The following is a 20,592-nucleotide window of genomic DNA, read 5'->3' as shown; positions in this document are numbered from 1 at the left end:
CACCAGCACCAATAGCAATCATGTCCCGGGTACTTAACCTCGTATCCACTGCAGCACCCCCCGCCTCCCCACTCCCTGCCCGAGTGGAACATCTGAGGCTTCCCTTTCCCATAAAACATTGCAGGGCTGCCTTCTCTCTCACGGTGTAGCTCACATTGGTGGAGTCTAGTCAATGTCAGGGTCTTGGTTGCCAAGGACTCTGGGTAAGCCCCTAGGTCTGGCCCCCTCAGGTGGAGAGACTAATAAGGTGGGGAGTCCGCACACAGCAAAGGCATTTGAAAGGTGCAGGGTGTCAGAGGACACAACCAGCCTTCCACCCTGATACCGAAAGGCATCAGGAATGGGACCTGCTCAGTTGTAAATCCAAAGGGTTTCGAGAACTAGGTGCAGACAATGGCAGCAGACACAAGGGGCGTGTACTCAGCGTGCAGTCAATGCCAACAACCAAACGCATTTGCTTAAAGTTTGGACCAGGGCACGTGATAGGAGGGGAGGTGGTCGGGAAAGCTTGCTCGGGTTCCTGGCTGGGCTGCACAGCAGCAAATAAAGCCCCTCACCTCGCCCGGTCTGTGCCCACAAAGGGGAGGGTTGGGACACGAACCCCTGGATGCCTTTTGGCTCAACTTGGATATCATGCCCAAGCTCACACTTAGTGGGGAAACTTTGGTTTCATGGTTTTAGTAGGATTCAAAGCAGACCACATCTTGGCTCAAGCAGCTGGCAGGGAGAGTTAAATTTGGGAAAAAAACAAACGAGAAGCGCAAGACCACCTTCCTTTCAAGCTCCCATCCCCCCGCACTTATTAACGTGGAATTTGCAGCTCAGGGGAAAAGCAACTCTCCGACTTCATAAACATTTGTACAGAGCAAATTTAATAAAGCTGGGAATAATACCGTTCAGATGTAATTCCTTCATTTTGCATTATTATTCATTCTTTTCTATCGCAAAGCATTTGAAATGCAAGGAGACATTGTTACGGCTACAAAAGGGAATGACTAACTGGTGGGTGACTGATTAGACGTGCTGGGGGGAAAAAAAAATGAAGAAAGAACCAAAAAGGGAGGCACTGTGGGTCTCACAGTTTCTATTTCTTTTGCCTTTTATTATGAATGGCGGGATACACCTGCATTCTTTCCCCAGAATCATTCTGTATGATTGCTTTGTTGTATATGTTTTAATATCACTAAGCTGTGGTTGTGGAATTTGTATGAGATTTTCACAAAACACAGAAGCGAGGAGGGCAGCATTCCCCCCGACACATCTTAATACCATGAAATTACATTGCTAGTCATAGACCAGCTGGGGAGGGGAGGGGGGTGTTTTCTCTTACTTCTGTCCAAAGGCGCTTTTTGAACCAGAAAATTGTCCCCGTTTCTTGAGACTGATCTTACCTTGATAATAAAATATGCTTATATTCCATAAAAGGAAAAGAGAAGGCAGCATAAACACTAGCTGAAACCCATCAAGCATGTAAGTCATGGGGCATCTCCTCCATTTCCTTGTCATGTGTTGAGAGGGAAGAAGAGTTTTGATCTAGAAATAGACCCCCTTCCCAATCCATCCAGGGGCTCAGATGTGCACGTGACTTAGAGGTCAGGCAGCACCATGGACCCCTCCGTCTTCTCACCACCAAAGTCCTTTCGGAGCAAGGAAGGTACAAATAATAACATGCAAGTGTTTCCCTGGTGGCTCAAACGGGAAAGATTCCACCAGCAATGCAGGAGACCCAGTTTCAATCCCCAGGTCGGGAAGATCCCCTGGAGAAGGGAGAGGCTATCCACTTCAGTATTCTCGCCTGGAGGATCCCCACAGACAGAGGAGCCTGGCGGGCTACAGTCCATGGGGTCGCAAAGAGTCGGATACGCCCAAGCCACTAACATTTTCACTTTCACTTTTTGGTCTGTATGAGGTGAGCAAGCCCACATGCCAGGATGGCCACAGGTTCTTTGCACAGAAAAAGGAAGCTGCTTGGGGGACAATAGAGAGAAACTGTTGTCATTCATTCATTCATATTGACTGAGAACAGTGACTACCATGTGTTGGACGCCGGACTGGACACTTGGACTGTCAGCAAACAGCCTCCTAGTGCTGGCCTGCCTCAGAAAGGTAACAGCTAACGTTTAGAGCCAAGTACTGGTTCCCATTAAAATTAACCCGTATTCACTTATTTCATGCTTACCATTAGCACAACTGGCGCGAAGTTGTGTTTTGCCTTATATTAATTTCTATTTATTTGTCTGTGCTGGTTCTTAATTACAGCACATGGGGTCTTCATTGCCCCCACGCAGGGTCTTTTAGCTGTGGCATGCAAACTCTTAGTTGTGGCATGTGGGATCTAGTTCCCTGATCAGGGATGGAACCTGGGCCCCCTGCATTGGGAGCTTCTTAGCCACTGGACCCCCAGGGAATTCCCTAAGCGGTCTTGACCTTGGGGAGGATAAAGTTTTGGTCTGTCTAACCCCCTTCCTATCTCTGGAATGGTCATGTATCTCAGGCTCAGCCACCCAGGTCTTCCCTGGGTTTTGTTCTGCTATCGCTGTAAGGAGAGAAACTCTTTGCAATTTGGTTAAAAAGCATAACGATGTTTTATCAGAGGATACTTTTGGTCATAAGAAATAGAAAGTCCAAGCTAGTTTGAACAGTAAGAAAGTCTCTTGGTGCCCAAGGAAGTGTGGGCCTCAGCCAGGTTTGATCCAGGGGCTCTACAGGGTCGCCGAGAACCCAGTTCCCCGCCATCTCTGCTTTATCCCAAGCCTAGATCTCTTTGTGGCCCCAGGATAGCTGCTTGCTATCCCAGGAGCACCATGCTTCTTCATCTAGGGTGGGGGAGAGGAAAGGACAGAGCAGGATTCTTTTCTTCCCCAAACTTCCAGGCAAAGTCCAGCTCATCCCAACTGGAGTGTCCTAAACTGCTCGCTGAGCCCTGGGGAAGGCCCGCGTGATTGGACCCCGCACCAGCCTGTGGCAGGTGATACTACAGTGGGGCCTCTGCAGCCAGATCCCCCCGCCCCCTTGAATGGGGAGGATCAATACACCCGATCGTCTTGGCGGCTGTACACTGGCCACTGGGGACCACAGAGCCCCTACCTGCAACCCCAGAGCTGCCAGCAGCCACGCCACCTTCCATGCATGGCAGTCTGGGGCTGTGCCCATCCCCTCCCCTGAGAGGACGAGGGGAGGAGGAGGCAGGACAGCATCTCAGGAAGGACCACCCCCCACTCCCCCACCCCCCGCCCCGAGCTGCTGTGTTGATACAGAGGGAAGGGGACAAGGACAGAACCAGGACATGGGTCAGGAGCCTGCTGCCCTGGGCCACGTGAGAGATGCTGGCGGCCTGGGCCACTTGGACCAGTGTGGGTGGAGAGAAGTGGTGGCATTGTGACACGTCTTCAAGGAAGAGCTATGGGGGCTCACCCTAGGACCACTTGAGGAGGGTGAGGGAACAAGGGGAGCCAAGGATGCGCCCTCGGTTTGGAAGGGGCTGGTGGAGAAGGAGGTGGGACGCCTGGGAGAGGAGTCCAGATGGACATGTGGAGCTTGAGCTGCCTTCGAAGGCCTGCACGTGGAGACGTCAAGTGGGCGTCCAGAAACAGGAGTCTGGATTCAGGAGATTTAGCTGATCATCCGGTATTGGCTGTTTTGAAAACAGGAGGCTGGGGAGTGGGTACAGATGAAAAGAAAAGCAGACTCAACCCTGAGGTGGTGCTGACCTTCGGAAACCAGGGAGACTGTGGGGGAGGCGATGGAGACAGAGCTGCAGCCAGAAAGGTGGGCGACAGGCACCGGCCTGATAGAAAGATCCACCTTCAGAATGCCGCTCCTGAACTGCTCTCTGGATGAGAGTTGAAAGCGTTAGTCGCTCAGTCGTGTCCGACTCTTTGCAACCCCATGGGCTGTGATGAGGGTGAGCCCACCAGGCTCCTCTGTCCACAGAATTCTCCAGACAAGAATACTGGAGTGAGTTGCCATGCCCTTCTACAGGAATCTTTCCCACCCAGGATCGGAACTCGGGTCTCCAGCATTCCAGGCAGATTCTTGTCTGCCTGAGCCACCTCTGGATTCGAATGCAATCCTATCGGAAGACCAGTCCTCCCCTTGCCTGGGGCCCCAGACTCTTCAATGGCACCTCCAGGGATATGGGGGCTTTCCTTGAGTATGTGACACCTGCCTAAGGGGGTCAGTAGGGCTTCCCTGGTGGCTCAGACCGTAAAGCATCTGCCTGCGATGCGGCAGACCTAGGTTCCATCCCTGGGTCAAGAAGATCCCCTGAAGAAAGAAATGGCAACCCACTCCAGTACTCTTGCCTGGAAAATCCCATGGACGGAGGAGCCTGGTAGGCTACAGTCTATGGGGTCGCAAAGAGTCGGACACGACTGAGCGACTTCACTTTCACTTTAAGGGGGTCATGGCATCATCGACACGATGGACATGGGTTTGAGCAAACTCCGGGAGTTGGTGATGGACAGGGAGGCCTGGCGAGTTTGCAGTGCACGGGGTCGCAGAGTCGGACGCGACTGAGCGACCCAACACCGGCAAAGGGCTGAGGCAGAGGCTCTGCCCATGCGCAGAAATGCAGCCCTGGCTCGCGGTGACCCTGGGTCACTCCAGTCCGGAGCTCCAGGGAGACGGCGCCGGAGGGGCGGCGCGAGGGGCGCGGCCTCGCGGGAGCCACTTCCGGGGCGGGGCCAGGTGAGTCGCCGGGCCTCGCGGAGCCCAGGTGAGGCGCCCGTGGGGCTGCGTCAGGTAAGGCGGCGGGGTGCCCGCGGGAGGGAGCCCGCTTGGGCCCGGGCGGGCAGGCGGCGAGGCTCTGAGGCCCGGCCCATTGCTCCGACGGGCACGCCGAGGTGGGGCGCGGTACCCGGGGGGCCGCGATCGCCCCAACCCGGCCCGGCTCCCGGCCCCTCGCCCACACCCGCACACCCCACCTCCAGTTTTCCACGCGCGCGCGCTTCCCCCGCGCCCGCCCTTCTCCCCTCCCGACCCCGCCTCTCCTCCCAGCCCCCTCCTTCACCCCCGTCCCCCGCCTCCCTCCCTGCTCCGTCGCTTCTCCCGCCTTTTCTTGTTTGGGTTTGTTCTGGTTGCTTGTTTGGGTTTGTTCTGGTTGGGCCGTCTCAGCCCAAACTTTCGCCGACCTCCCCGTTTTTCCTCCCCTCATTCGGGGTCCCCGATCGCCCACACAGCAGCTCCCTCATCCCGAACTTGGGAGGCATGACCTGCTTCACAGATGAGAAGATTGAGGCAGAACATGTGGAGTCTCTTCAAGCTCAGGGGCTCCAGCTGGTCACAGGGGAGGGACCCCCCCCCCCAAGACTTAATACGCCCCGAAGTTAAATCAGCCTCCCAGTTTCGGAGAAAGCCCCTGGCTACCTTCCCTTTTCGCAAACCCTGGCCCAGGGCCACTGTCCAGGGCGCTGGCTTGGGGGTTCCCCAGGGCCTGGCCAGTTGTGTGGAGAGCTCCTGGGGAGAAGGCAGCAGGGTGGGCGGGGAGGAATTCCTGAGTCTAGGGCTGGGTGGGGACCTGATTCTGACTGCCTGGAGCTCCCAGACTGGAGGTTTTGTGGCAGAGGGCTGTGTGGATTCCAAGGAGTAAGGTGCCGCTTGTCCGTGAAATGCAGTGTTGACGTTTGTCCTGGTGAGAACTCGAAATCTAAGACTCACCACCAGGTATCTTTTGGTCGGTCTCTGTCGGCGGTTTTAGCCTCTTGTTTGTGAGTTTCTGCTTTAGCTCAGTGACTTTAAGCCATTTCTCAAGCCAGCGGCAGAGCAGGGGCTGAGGGCCTGAACCCATCTGGTCCTTGTGGATGGCCGCCTCCCCAGCCCCCGCCCTAGGGGAACTCAGAGTCAAGCCTCTGTGTGACATAGGGAAGCCAGAGGCTTGTGGGAGGTCTGGGAGGGCTTCCTGGAGGAGGTGACCATCGAGTTGGGAAATGGGTGAGAGGTAGGCAGGATAGAGTGCAGCACACGGAGGTCACACAGAAGCTGGGGGGCTGTGGCTGTCTGGCGATAAGTCACGTGCGAGGTGGGGCTAGACATACCTGGGCAGCATCTGACGGGTGGTCAGGTGCAGGCGGTAGGAATGCATTTATTTGGATGATATCACTGAGTCACTGAAATGCAGCCTCCATGAGATGCTTGTTCATTTGTTGTACTCGTTTGCTATTAGGTTCCACAAGTAAGTGAAAACAACGTATTTGTCTTTTGTTCTGATGTACTTCGCAAAGCAGAATGCCCTCCTGGTCCATCCGTATTGTGGCAAATGGCATTATTTCATTCTTTATGGCTGAGTGGTATTACATTGTGTATCTACACCACATCTTTAGCCAATGAGCACTCTAGTGAGATGTTTTGAGGTCTGGAAACTTGACTAAACATCCCATGGATCTTGGCATCTCCCTGACAAGCCAGTGCCATGTGAGGCTGTGCTGGGCACACCATGGATGGTGGCTTTCAGAAAGGCTTTCATGGATGGTTACAGAGAGGACAGCAAGAGCTCCACCACCCTGGAGGTGCCTGGCGGGCAGAGCCGCCTCCTGATCTTACCCTCTTTCACCAGTGGGGACGCCGAGGCACGGAAGCAGCTGGATGGGGACTCAGCCTTTTGACCTGTAAAGTGATGCCCTTGACCGTCCTTCCCTCAGAAGGTCACACTCACCTTTGCTGGGGCTCTCAGGCCCTCCCTGCGTGCTTTTCCTTTTTTTGGCTGCCTTTGGTCACGCGGGATCTCACTGCGGAGCACGGACTCTGCAGTTGTGGTGTGTGGACTTAGTTGCTTCACTACTTGCAGGATCTTAGGTTGTCAACCAGGGATCGAATCCACATCCCCTGAACTACAAGGCGGATTCTTAACCCCTGGACCACCAGGGAAGTCCCCTAACTGCACACTTAATTGCCTTATTCTTCACTCACACATGCCTCACAGGGGCTGTTACAGATGAGGAAACTGAGGCAGGGAGGTTCAGGTGACATTCTGAGGTCACATGGCCAGCCAGAAAGTGGAGAGCCAGGCCTACCATGCTGTGACAGAAGCGTCCACGCCCTCCCCAGCGGCAAGGGGATGGGAAGGGAGAGGAGGGGCACGTCCCAGGGCCCTGAGGTCTGCCTCCTGGGGTAAGACATTCCAAGCCTTCCAGTGACTTCCCCTCTAGTCCGCGTGAGAGTAGCTTGGAAAAGAAATGCTTTCAGTTTCCTTTCAGGTACGTTAACTTTTCCTTCAATTCTTTTGGTTGAAACTGATGCTCAAGGAAGTTGTGACGGGTGTATCCAGGGGCTTCCCCGGCCGCCTGGGGCACATCGCCGGTCCCCTTCTGGGCCCGGCACTGTGGGCAGGGGTGCCCTCAGACATACCCTGGGAGCCTCAGGCTGCTGGCAGCTGGATCGGGCCTCTGTCCAGTTTCCCAGGTCCCCGCCAGGCAGGAGACCTGGATGAGCCAGGCTCCCGTTTTCTCCCCTCCCAGGCGGGCAGGGTGTCCTAAGGCTCGGAACAGGCCGGCTGTGCTCTGGCCAACAGTTGCCGCTGGCGCCTGCCTCCCAGAGCCCTCATCCCGGCCGAGTGACCGAGAGTTGCTCGCCAGGAGCTGGTCACCCCGCGCCCTGGTTTCCCCATAAAATACAGGCAGTGCTGTCACCTACTCCTGGGGTTCCTGGGAGGAAGAAACAAATGTAAAACAGGGCGTGGCAGCTTTATCCATGTTTACCCCTCTAAGTCGCCTCCCTCCCCCCACACCCAGGGAAGACTGTAAGGACCGAGCTTGGTTGGAACGTGTTCCCCAGCCGTTCTTTCTGCAGTGATCCTGGTCAGAGCAGGGCGCAAGAAGTTGGATGGTTGGAGCCAGTGGCTGTTCCATAGAAGGAACTGGTTTGGCAGGTCAGGAGTCCAGAGCCTTCTGGGAACCTGCCCACTCCCTCCCCCTACCTGGTTATAAAATGAAAACAAAGGAAGCCTCCTGGGGACTGGGTCAGGCATTTACCATCCACAGAAAGGCTGCGGGTGGTTGAAGCCAGAGGGCGGAGGATTTGAACCTGTGGGGCATGTGTGGGGCTTCCGGAAAGCACCTCCTCAGGGGCCATGACCCCTTGGGGTCAAGTTCTAGGGGCCTCTGCGGGCCTTGGCCGCTGTGAGAGGCTCTGCCCCCACCTTTGTCCCTAGAGCTCCCAGGTCTGTGCTATTGTAACAGCTTGCATTGTAGGTGGGAGGGCTGATGGATTTACTGAAGAATTTGAGATGTTCCAAGGGCTTCCCTGATAGCTCAGTTGTAAAGAATCCGCCTGCAATGCAGGAGACCCCCGTCTGATTCCTAGATCGGGAAGATCTGCTGGAGAAGGGAAAGACTACCCACTCCATTATTCTTGGGCTTCCCTTGTGGCTCAGCTGGTAAAGAATCCACCCGCAATGCAGGAGACCTGTGTTCTGTCCCTGGGTTGGGAAGATCCCCTGGAGAAGGGGAAGACTACCCACTCCAGTATTCTGGCCTGGAGGATTCCATGGACTGAACAGTCCATGGGGTGACAAAGAGTCGGACATGACTGAGCGACTCTCACTTTCACTTTCATGAAATAGCAAGGAGAGATAAGAAAGCCTTCCTCAGTAATCAGTGCAAAGAAATAGAGGAAAACAGGAGAATGGGAAAGATTCGAGATCTTTTCAAAAATTACCAAGGGAACATTTCATGCAAAGATGGGCACAATAAAGCACAAAAATGATAAGGACCTAACAGAAGCAGAAGATATTAAGAAGCGGTGGCAAGAATACACAGAAGAACTGTACAAAAAAGATCTTCACGACCCAGATAATCACGATGGTGTGATCACTCACCTAGAGCCAGACATCCTGGAATGTGAAGTCAAGTGGGCCTTAGGAAGCATCACTACGAACAAAGCTAGTGGAGGTGATGGAATTCCAGATGAGCTATTTCAAATCCTGAAAGATGATGCTGTCAAAGTGCTGCACTCAATATGCCAGCAAATTTGGAAAACTCAGCAGTGGCCACAGGACTGGAAAAGGTCAGTTTTCATTTCAATCCCAAAGAAAGGCAATGCCAAAGAATGTTCAAGCTACCACACAATTGCACTCATCTCAGACGCTAGCAAAGTAACGCTCAAAATCATCCAAGCCAGGCTTCAATAGTACGTGAACCGAGAACTGCCAGATGTTCAAGCTGGATTTAGAAAAGGCAGAGGAACCAGAGATCAAATTGCCAACATCTGCTGGATCATTGAAAAAGGAAGAGAGTTCCAGAAAAATATCTACTTCTGCTTTATTGACTATGCCAAAGCCTTTGACTGTGTGGATAACAACAAACTGTGAAAAATTCTTCAAGAGATGGGAATACCAGACCACCTGACCTGCCTCTTGAGAAATTTGTATGCAGGTCAAAAAGCAACAGTTAGAACCAGACGTGGAACAATGGACTGGTTCCAAATTGGGAAAGGAGTCCATCAAGGCTGTATATTGTCACCCTGCCTATTTAACTTATATGCAGAATACATCATGCAAAATGCCAGGCTAGATGAAGCACAGGCTAGAATCAAGACTGTCAGGAGAAATATCAATAACCTCAGATATGCAGATGACACCACTCTTACGTCAGAAAGCAAAGAGAAACTGAAGAGCCTCTTAATGAAAGTGAAAGAGGAGAAGAGAAAAGCTGGCTTAAAACTCAACGTTCAAAAAACTAAAATCATTGCATCTGATCCCATCACTTCATGGCAAATAGATGGGGAAACAATGGAAACAGTGACAGACTTTATTTTTGGGGGGCTCCAAAATCACTGAAGATGGTGACTGCAGCCATGAAATTAAAAGATGCTTGTTCCTTGGAAGAAAAGCTATGACCAACCTAGACAGCATATTAAAAAGCAGACATTACTTTGCTGACAAAGGTCCATAGTCATGGACCATATTCATAGTCAAAGGTCCAGAGTCAAAGCTATGGTTTTTCCAGTAGTCATGTATGGATGTGAGAGGTGGACCGTAAATAAGTTCTTTTATTTTTTATCAGGATCTCAATAAGGTTAATCTTGTCTTCTGGTCACCACCTGGCTTGCACAGCCCTGGTGACCATTACCGAGCACCTGTCTCGAGTGCCCAGCCTCTCAGAGTGATGGCTCACGTGGACTTCATTTGCTCCTCACTGTGGCACTGGTGGGGGGCAGGGTTTGTGCCCATTTCACAGGTGGGGAAGTAGGCTCTGCGGGGGCCCCCTGATTGGGGTGAACCCATTCCCCGGCTCTTCCACTGTGCTGCTTGCTCATAGTGCCAGCGCAGGGGCTGGGGGTCAACACTGCAGGGTACAGAGGGGTCTCTGGATGGGACACAGAGAGGGCAGAACCAGGTCCCTGGCTCTGGAAAGTACGGGTGGCCTGATCGTCCACCAGGACGTGGGGAGCTTTTCTCTCTGGCTTCATTGTTCTTGTCATTCAGTTGCTCAGTCATGTCCAATTCTTTGCAACCCCGTGGACTGCAGCACTTCAGGCTTCCCTGCAATTCACCATCTCCCAGAGTTTGTTCACACTCATGTCCATTGAGTCAGTGATGCCATCCAACCATCTCATCCTCTGTCGTCCCCTTCTTCTCCTGCCTTCAAACTTTCCCAGCATCAGGATCTTTTCCAGTGAGTCGGCTCTTTGCATCAGGTGGCCAAAGTATTGGAGCTTCAGCTTCAGCATCAGCCCTTGCAGTGAATATTCAGAGTTGATTTCCTTTAGGATTGACTGGTTTGATCTCCTTGCTGTCCAAGGGACTCTCAACAGTCTTCTCCAGCACCATAATTTGAAAACATCAGTTCTTCAACACTCATCCTTCTTTTTGGTCCAACTCTCACATCTGTACATAAGTACTGGAAAAACCATAGATTTGACCTTTGTCAGCAAAGTGATGTCTCTGCTTTTTAGTACGCTGTCTACGTTTGTCATAGCTTCTCTTCCAAAGGGAAAGTCTTTATTTGACCTGGCTAAACTATAACCCGATCTTTCTATACAGAAGGATCTGAAGGTGGAGGGGAGGTTTATCCCTGTGGATCCCACCTCCAAGGGGACCAGTGAGGAGGCAGATTTGAATTCAGCCTGAATTATTGACTTGGACTTGAGCCAGTGGTCATAACAGGAATCATATGGATCACTCAGTCCCTGCAGTTGCCGTGTGTTGCAGGGAGAGGGGACAGCACGTGCAAAGGCCCTGAGGCAGGAACAGCCTGGCCTATTTGAGGCCCAAGCCTGAGGCCTGCGTGGCTGGAGCAGAGACAGCGGGGGCGGAGTGCAGAGGTATGAGCTGCGCTCCTGAGGGCCGTGCAGGTGAGAGGCGCACAGCTGAGCGAGCCCCTGGGTACCAAGGGCAGGGCCACAGGGATGCTGGGGAGGGGAGCGGCCCCCAGCCTTGAGGTTGGTGTCTGCAAGAACCACAGGAGGGGGTGGGCGGCCCCAGCAGCGCTCAGCAGACCCCCACCACCACCCCCACCTTGTCTTTTCAGCCCAGCACCCCTGGGACTTGCGGGCAGGCCTCTGACCACGTCATGCAGCAGGTCACAGCTCGTGTGGACCTTGCTGTTGCCACCTGTGGGTGTCCCACCCAGCTATCAGGCCGGGTCCCCGTGGCTTCAGGCCCTGCCGCCTGCGAGAATCGTCTACACCTGCCTTCTCCCCAACGTCTGGGACCCAGTGGTGTTTGTGATGAGCAGTGGGTCATGGGGATCTGTATCCGTAAATCTGTGACATTGCTGAGACAAAAGAGTGAAAACTGCTCTTGATGGGGTGTACCCCGAGACCCTGGGGTCCCAGCTTAGTGGTGGCCCCCTTCTCAGCCCCTCCCCTCACGCCTGGACTTGCACCCCTGCCTCGATGGGACCCTGCGCCAGCCCCTTTCTCTCTGGGTGCCCTCCCTGCAGATACGGGGTTAGAGCTGGATGGCCTCGAGCCCACCCCCGCCCTCCCCACAGAGCCTTTCATCAGCCCCCCACCATCCTGAGCGGAGAGCAGGGTTGTGCAAACATGGGGTGTCGGCTGTCACTCCATGCACCCCACAATCTGCGCCACTCACATTAAATCTGGTGCTAATTTGCCCGAGGTGAGTAGGTGATAATTTGTAACTACAGCATTAGGATAATTGCTGCGAGGGTCTATTTGTGTGATGTGCAAATACATTTTTATAGCAACGAGCCATTTTGCGTGAATTATGATCAGAGCCGCCAGGTGTTCAGAAGCCTCTCTGGCATGCTGGTGCCCCTGGTCTGCAGCTCTGGCTGGCACAGCCTCGCGATGCTGGCGGGACCTTGGCACCCATGTCCCCCAACCTCGGGCTGTGATGCCCGGCTCGGAGGGAAAGGGCTTGGCAGCGAGAGGCCCAGGGAGGAGATGAGGCATGTGTGGACTCAGGTGCAGGGTGAGGGGGCCGAGGGTGATGGAGCTGGTGCTCTGGAGCCTGCTACCAAGCAGAAAGGGTCCGTTTGTGAGGTTTGCTGTTCGGTCACCAAATCACGTCCGACTCTTTGTGACCCTTTGAACTGCAGCACGCTCGGCTCCCCTGTCCTTCACCATCTCCCAGAGTTTGCTTAAACTCATGTCTGTTGAGTCACTGTTGCTATCCAACCATGTCATCCTCCGTCACCCCCGTCTCCTCCTGCCCTCAATCTTTCCCAGCATCAGGGGCTTTTCCAGTGAGTCCACTCTTCGCATCAGGTGGCCGAAGTATTGGAGCTTCAGCTTCAGCATCAGTCCTTCCAATGAATATTCAGGGTTGATTTTCTTTTGGATGGACTGGTTGGATCTCCTTGCAGTCCAAGGGACTCTCAAGTCTTCTCCAGCACCACAGTTCAAAAACGTCAGTTCTTTGGTGCTCAGCCTTCTTTATGGTCCAACTCTCACATCTGTACTTGACTACTGGAAAAACTATTGCTTTGACTAGATGGACCTTTGTCAGCAAAGTGATGTCTCTGCTTTTTATTAAGCTGTCTAGGTTTGTCACAGCTTTTCTTCCAAGGAGCAAGGGTCTTTTAATTTCGTGGCTGCATTCACCATCTGTAGTGATTTTGGAGCCCAAGAAAATAAAATCTGTCACTGTTTCTACTTTTTCCCCATCTATTTGCCATGGAGTGATGGGACTGGATGCCGTGACCCTAGTTTTTTGAGTGCTGAGTTTTAAGCCAGCTTTTTCACTCTCCTGTGTCCCCTTCATCAAGAGACTCTTTAGCTCCTCCTCACTTTCTGCCATTACCGGTATCATCTGCATATCTGAGGTTGTCAGTATTTCTCCCGGCAGTCTTGATTCCAGCTTGTGATTCATCCAGCCTGGCATTTCGCATGACATACTCTACATAGAAGTTAAATAAGCAGGGTGATAGAAGTTAAATAAGCAGGGTGACAGTATACAGGCTCCTTTCCCGATTCTGGTTGTAAATGTTAATCATATCCACAAACACCTTCACAGCAACATCTAGGCTGGAGTTTGACCAAACAGCTGGGCACCGTAGACCAGCCAAGTTGACGTATAAAGCCAACCATCACAAGGCTGGCGCAGAACCCTCAGCTCCAGGGGCCTTCCCGACCCATCAGAGCCACCTGGGGCTCCTGGGCCTGGAGAGAAGCTGTGCAGGGCCTGGTGGGAGGAGGACGCTGGCCTCCCTGAGGATCGCCTGGGCAGCCTGGGGCGGGGTTGGGGGGGTCTTCCTCCCCACACAGGGTGGGGTCCCCCTGAGCACATGCAGCAGGCGGCCGAGGCAGGCCCCCGGGCCCTGATCCAAGCCCAGGGAGCAGCCCACAGCAGTAGGTGAGCCTTCTATTTCCCTCAACTACGGGCCTGCGGGGCCAGCTCACCCCGACTGTTACCCTCCCCCAGCCCTCCGTCACCACAACAAAGCACGGATTGTGTGTGACACGCTCAGGCCCCGGTGCACAGACTTCAAAACGGATAACGCTGCCTGTGCTGTTTGAGATAGGCGGCCGGGTGAAGGTTTTGAGCTTGAAAAGGGAAAAACAGGAGTGACGAGCACTCTGGGTGTTGCAACAGAGTCTGGAGGAAAAACAAAGCCTTCTTGGCCTCGGAGGGTCGGGGGCTTCAGGCTGCGCTCCCGGCTTGGCCGGAGCTCCCCCCACCCCACCGCGCGGGGGGCCGAGGGGGAGGCCTGGGGCCCCTTGGTGGCTCACCCTGGTGTCAGCGCCTCCCGCGAGGCTTTGAAGCTAGAATGTTCTGGATGTGTTTCCTCCCCTGGTGGGCGGGCCCCCAGGAAGTGGCCTGTGTGTTTCCAGTCAGGCGCCCCCGTCCCCGGCTCTCGCCCGCTGCCCTCAGCTGGCTGCTCTCAAGCTGTTGGTGACAGGCTGGCCTGCCGAGGCGGACACGCAGGGCTGGGAGCTCGGGCGCTCAGGGTGGGGTGCGGACAGGGTGCCCCCCTCCCATCTTCAAACCTCGGGAGGTGTCAGTGGAATGAGAGGGTGGCCCCGAGACCCCGCAGGGCCGGCTGCAGCCCCCCATGCCCCTGTGCTGGGGACCAGGTTTGTAGTTCTCCAGGCTCCCGCCAGGGCTCCCAGCACACCGCCCGCCTGGGCGGGTCCAGGGCTGTGGGTCTAGACGATTGAGTTTCTTTTCTCACTTTCACTGCAGCTGGTGTGTGTGGGGGGGATGCCTGCCCGGCCTGGGTGCAGGGGCTCAGGCCTAGGGTCACCCCCACTGCCCTCATAGGCCCCCCCAGCCTGGGGAAGGCAGGATTTGGAAGGTGGCCCCGTGCTCCCAACGTGGAGAAGGAGGGCGAGGGGCCCAGGTGGAGGCCTCCTCTGCCTGGTGCTCCATGCCCTGCATGATGCCAGGAGAAAACCCAATCCTGCGGGCACACTGCACCCGCAGCCCACCCCGCCTCCAGAGCCACGGCCTCTGAAGAAGGCATGCAAGGCAGGCCCCAGGCAGGGGTGCAGCGGGGGGCTACAGGCAGAGGTGGTGGCAGGCCCAATCGCTGGTGTAAGTGTGGGCTCTTGGTGGGGCTGGTCTAGCATCTGGACTGCTGGTGTTAAAAGAGGCATCACAGTGAGGGCCCACCTCCCCAGAACTGCAGGCACAGAGGCGCCAGGAGGTGTCGAGGGACGGGGCTTATAGAAGGGTGTGCCAGTGACCCGTGAGCCCTCACCCCTGTTCCTGGGGTCTCTGCCCCTCTTTCCCTCCCCTCCCCCTCTCACGGGCTCTCCGCCTGTGCCCTGCCCAGGGTCTTCCATCTGCAGGCAGCCGGGCTCTTGCAACACCTCGGCCCAGAGAGGGCGCCACCCTTGGCAAAGCCACACAGCCATCTGTGCCGGCAGAGCGCCCCCCGGGGAGCAGCTGGCGGGGTTCACAGCGGCAGGGGCGTGGCAGGGAGGAGGCTGGTTGAAACTGGACACCAGGAAACAGGCCCTGGTGATGTGGGTGACGTGGCCCCCAGATGGTGGAGAGCTCTCAGAAGGGAAACGCCAAAACCCCAGGCTCACCTGTGTCAGGAGAGAGAAACTCTGAGACAGGAGTCCTGGGAGGCGCCCTGTGTGACCTTGAGCCACTCTCTGCACCTCACGGGCCTCAGTTTTGCTCTCTGACAAATGGGGTGATGGAGCCAGGCAAGGGCTTTCTCCCTCCTGCCCTCCTCCCATCTCCAGCTGTTTTTAAGAAAATTGTTCCGAGTGCAGAAACATAAGAAAGCGTATGCTTTTCCCCTTGATCTGGAAATTGGTGCCATCTGCTGTGGGCTTTCTCTGTCTGCCTTTCTCTCTCTCTTAGCTGAACTCCTGGAAGGTGGTACAGCCCTCCTGCCTCCCCTGCTCAGATGCTGAGCGTAAAGACGTTCTCCGACCTAACCCGACACCATCCTCACCCCTGAGAAGCACCGTTCGCACCGACAGCTCCCTTCACCGTCTGTGGACACGGGTCGTTTCCAGTTTGGGGCTGTTTCAGCCTGCAGCTCAGAACCCTCCAGCCCGCATCCTTTGTCACACAGATATACACATTCTGCTGGGTGTGTGGAGCTGTGGAGTTTGGGGCATACAGATTTTTTTTTTTCATTTTAGATTAGATTGCAGTGTTTGGACATTGGCGCCTGTCGCAGACCAGCATGGACTCTGATGTCTCCCCCAGAGTGGGCAGGTGCGGCCTCGCTGAGCTGGCTCTGAGGGGTCCCCCTCAAAAGGGGGCTGGCCCCCCCTCCTTGCCCCCCACCCCGACCCTCTGCTCTTGGTATCTGTGGCCAGGGTCCTGAGTCCCTCAGCACTGCCCTTCAGGCGCTGGCTCCCTCATCTCTGCCTCACTTCTCCCATCTGTAAGATAAGGTGGAAAACGGCACTTAGCTACCAAGTGGGGATTTTTTTTTTTTTTAAGAAGTCAAGTTTAAAGCTTTTTTATATTCATAAAACATTATTTTAGTTCATATGACTTAACCTTATATTAAGGGTAATATAGGCTTTTGCAAAAATGAAAAAGGGACAAATGTGGGAAAATTAATGGATTTATAAATCCTAATTCTAGAACTCATTGAAACCAGCTATTTACAAACAAAGTTCTAGAGACTTCCCTGGCAGTCCAGTGGTTAGGACTTGCCAGTTTTCACCGCCGGGATCCTGGTTCAATCCCTGGTCAGGGAACCTAAGATCCCATAAGCCGTGAGGCACGGCAAAATATAAATAAATATAGCAATGTTCTGTTTCTTTTCACTACTCAAAAACTAGACCAAACTGTATGTGCCATTTTCACCTAGCATTGGTTCATTTTTAACAACACCTTTACTAAGATGTAATTCACAAAATATATAATTTACCAGTTTATAGCTCTGTGACTTTTAGTGTAATTACAGATATGGGCAGCCATCACCATAGTCAATTTTAGGACATTTTCTTTACCTCAAAAAGAGTCCATTCTGCTCTGCTATCACCTCCCTAATCTCTGCCCCCCACCCCACTTCCTAGTACCCAGTAATCTACTCTCTGTCTCTATGGATCTGCCTGCTCTAGACTTTTCTAGAATGAACTCATTCTGTGGACTCATGTCATCTTTTGTGGCCTGGCTTCTTTCATGCATGCTAAGTTGCTTCAGCCGTGTCCAACTCCATGTGACCCTACGGACTGTAGCCCGCCAGGCTCCTCTGTCCATGGGGACTCTCCAGGCAAGAATACTGGAGTGAGTTGCCGGGCCCTCCTTTCACTTAGCATAATATTTTCAGGAATCATCCATGTCGTAGCAGGTGTCCATACTTCATTCCTTTTTATGTACCATAATATTTAGTCGTTTGGATAGAAATGTAAAGATTTGCACATTTTGAATCAGCATCCGGGGCACAGAATAACCAGGTGAAACTCTTAGCTGGTGGTGATTACATGCTGTGCAGCCAGGCGCCGCTCTAAGTGATCTTTGCCGGCCTCAGTCGCCCCCTCTGTAAAGTGGGTACAGGAGTGAGTGTGTGAATCTGTGAGGCGGTGGTGAAGAAGGAAAGATGCTGTTCTCTCTCCACATCCCTTCCCCCCTCCACTGCCCTCTGCCCTGCTCTCCTGGGACGTGGGGCTGTTGGCCAGGGGGTGCCCCGTCCACGTGCACTCATCAGTGGGCAGGACCTGCAGAGGAGGAGGTCAGATACAGGAGCCCAAACACGGGGTGGATGCCACCATCCAAGGGTCCAGCTCCCAGGACCTCACGTGGTTCCTCGAGAGGCAAGTTTCCCACGGGCCGGGGGTGAGGGGGTGCGCTGGGCAGGCTGATCGCCGAACACTAAAGAGACCTGAGGTCCAGGCTAATCGGAGGTGGCTGCTTTTTCTTTGTCAAGGAGGGAAATTGAACAGCAAGCAGGCCATGTGAAGGGCGCTCCTTTATTCCTCACGCTCGGCGCCCTTGCGTTAAATGTTCACCGATTCCATGTGCTTCTCCCTCAGGGTGTCGGAAGGACTCCATGCCCAGATCCTCAGGAGGCGGCGTCCGGACAGTGCCTCCGGGCCGCCCTACGCCCCAGCAGAGCATGTCCAGGCTGGACCTGGAGGAGCTGGCCGAAATAGGTAAAGTATGTTCTCTTCCAGCCCCGTCCCGGGAGGAGATTGTCGGTTTCCTCTCTGGGTCTCTGTGTCCTTTCCTCTTCTTTTTTTTTTAAGATTTATTTATTTTGAGTTTTGGCTGTGCTGGGTCTTCACTGCGGCTCGCAGGCTTTCTCTACTTGCGGTGAGCGGGGGCCACGCCTCGTTACAGTGTGTGGGCCTCCCGCTGGGGTGGCTGCTCTCGTGTGGAGCACAGACTCTAGGCACGTGGGCCTCAGTAGTTGCGGTGCAGGGGCTCAGTAGCTGTGGGCACAGGCTTAATTGCCTGGAGGCACGTGGGATCTTCCTGGAGCAGGGACTGAACCTGTGTCCTCTGCATTGGCAGGAGGACTCTTAACCACTGCACCACCAGGGAAGCCCTTTTCCTCTTCTTGTAAGGACATGGCATTGGATTTAAGGTCCACCCTAATCCAGTGTGACCTCACTTTAACTCATTTCATCTCTAAAGACACTGTTTCCAAACGAGGTCATATCATGGGTTTCTGGGTAGACTTAAATTCTGTGGTCACACTATTCATCCAGTGTATCTGGAGACTGAAGTCTACCCTCACCCAAAATTTGAAGTTCCCGCTCTTTTTCCAACTGAAAACATTTCTGAAGGAACCTGGATTTTTTTGTATGAAGGAACCTTCTGTACTAAAACTAAACTTTGGAAGGCAGCCCTTTCTTCCTGCCTCATAGCACAGGGACCCCAGCTGCTGCCCTTCACCCCAGCCACGGCTTCCTGCCGGCCACCAGTGTCCGCATCTCTCAGGAAGGGCCTCAGTCAGAATTCAGAGCTGGGAAATCAGGCTCAGGGCCACACCTTGCTGCCAACTGGCAGTGTGACCCCAGGGTCGTTCTCTCCTCTGAGCCCCAGTCACCCCCGCTGCCAGTGCGGAGGACAGTGTCCAGCCCCCGGGGTCATTTTACTCTTTCCATGGTGCTGTGTACTGAGCACGGCAGAGGTGGGCACATAGTAGGGGCACAGCGAATGGGTGTGCAGTGGGTGGGTACATAGTGGGTACACAGCAGAGGCAGGCACATAATGCGGGCCCAGTGAGTGGGCGCATAGTGGGTGCACGGCAGAGATGGGCGTGTAGTGGGTCCACACAGTGAGCGCGTAGTGGGTGCACAGCAGAGATGGGCGCATAGTGGGTGCACGGCAGAGATGGGCGTGTAGTGGGTCCACACTGAGTGAGCGCGTAGTGGGTGCACAGCAGAGATGGGCACATAGTGGGTGCACGGCAGAGATGGGCGTGTAGTGGGTCCACACTGAGTGGCGCACATGGGCACATAGTGGGTGCACGGCAGAGATGGGCGTGTAGTGGGTCCACACTGAGTGGGCGCATAGTGGGTGCACGGCAGGGATGGGCACATAGTGGGTGCACAGCAGAGATGGGCGTGTAGTGGGTCCACACTGAGTGGGCGCATAGTGGGTGCACAGCAGGGATGGGCACATAGTGGGTGCACAGCAGAGATGGGCGTGTAGTGGGTACACAGCAGAGGTAGGCATGTAGTGGGTGCACATCAAGTGGGCATGTGGTGGGTGCACAGCGAGTGGATACATAGTGGGTGCACAGCGAGTGGGCGTGCAGTGGGTGGGTACATAGTGGGTACACAGCAGAGACAGGCACATAATGCGGGCCCAGTGAGTGGGCGCATAGTGGGTGCACGGCAGAGATGGGCGTGTAGTGGGTCCACACTGAGTGAGCGTGTAGTGGGTGCACAGCAGAGATGGGCGTGTAGTGGGTCCACACTGAGTGGGCGCATAGTGGGTGCACAGCAGAGGTAGGTATGTAGTGGGTGTACATCAAGTGGGCACGTGGTGGGTACACAGCAGAGATGGGTGCATAGTGGGTGCACAGGGTGGGCACATAGTGGGTGCACAGCAAGGCGAGGTTCACGTCCTGTTAAAAGGCTTCAGGCGGCTCCCTCGCTGTCCTCCTTCCTGGGGAACGCAGTGACCTCCCCTAACCCTGCCGTCTGTCGCAGAGCTGCAGAGAGATGAGGAGGAGGCCGCCGCCCTTCGTGCAGCGAGAAGGCCCTCGGCGGCCCCCTCCGTGGCACCCCCGGCTGGCCCGGACCCTGAGCTGAGCATGAACCACCCCTTCTATGACGTGGCCCGACACGGCATTCTGCAGGTGGCAGGTGAGGCCCCGCGGGGCGGCCGGAATCCGCTTTCACTCCCGGAGTAAAAGCTTAGCCACCTTAAAACTCAGACACGCCCCCGCGCTGGTCCCGGGAGGTCGCTGAGCCTTTACTATGCATTTTAACCGATGGATGGTGGAGGGCATGTCACGGTTCGCGGCACGGGACTCGTTTCTTTCTGCAGGAACGGGGCTTCTCCGTCTCAGAGACCGTGAGCGATGTTGTGTTGTGAACCAGCGAGGGGAGGACGGGGTCGTGAATTAAACTGGTCCCTTGTAGAGTTTGCGTTTTATTGATAGTTTTCATTTCCTCCCATATGACATCATTTTGAAGCCTGTTTTCCATACGCCGGCCTGTGTCGCTGGCGAGCGGGAGGGCCTTGACTCATCCTGATGGGGGTGGTTGACGCAGACGCCCGGCGGCTGCTCAGTGGGCGGGAGCCCGGGGGTC

The 20,592-nt window shown here is 54.7% G+C and overlaps 1 protein-coding gene across 7 annotated transcripts in view; it reads left to right on the top strand.

Annotated features, from left to right (window-relative positions):
- Positions 1 to 4,596: 4,596 nt before the first annotated feature.
- Positions 4,597 to 20,592, top strand: part of ARHGAP8 (Rho GTPase activating protein 8) — a 47,632-nt gene continuing 31,636 nt past the window's right edge. The window contains exons 1-3 of one of the 7 annotated variants that reach the window (XM_043440633.1): positions 4,597 to 4,717; positions 17,857 to 17,976; positions 19,987 to 20,142. In XM_043440633.1, the coding sequence (XP_043296568.1) occupies positions 17,874 to 17,976; positions 19,987 to 20,142 (259 nt within the window). In that variant the 5' untranslated portion in view covers positions 4,597 to 4,717; positions 17,857 to 17,873. Of the gene's footprint in view, positions 4,744 to 5,569; positions 5,665 to 7,061; positions 7,194 to 7,775; positions 7,865 to 14,378; positions 14,479 to 17,856; positions 17,977 to 19,986; positions 20,143 to 20,592 lie in introns of those variants that run through there. The other 6 variants (XM_043440632.1, XM_043440635.1, XM_043440636.1 and 3 more) reach the window with 6 other exon arrangements.

The sequence above is a fragment of the Cervus canadensis genome, chromosome 21 (genome assembly GCF_019320065.1).
Source record: "Cervus canadensis isolate Bull #8, Minnesota chromosome 21, ASM1932006v1, whole genome shotgun sequence".
Taxonomy (NCBI): Eukaryota; Metazoa; Chordata; class Mammalia; order Artiodactyla; family Cervidae; genus Cervus; species Cervus canadensis.
The sequence above is the reverse complement of the archived record's forward strand: the minus strand, read 5'-3'. Positions and strand labels throughout refer to the sequence as shown.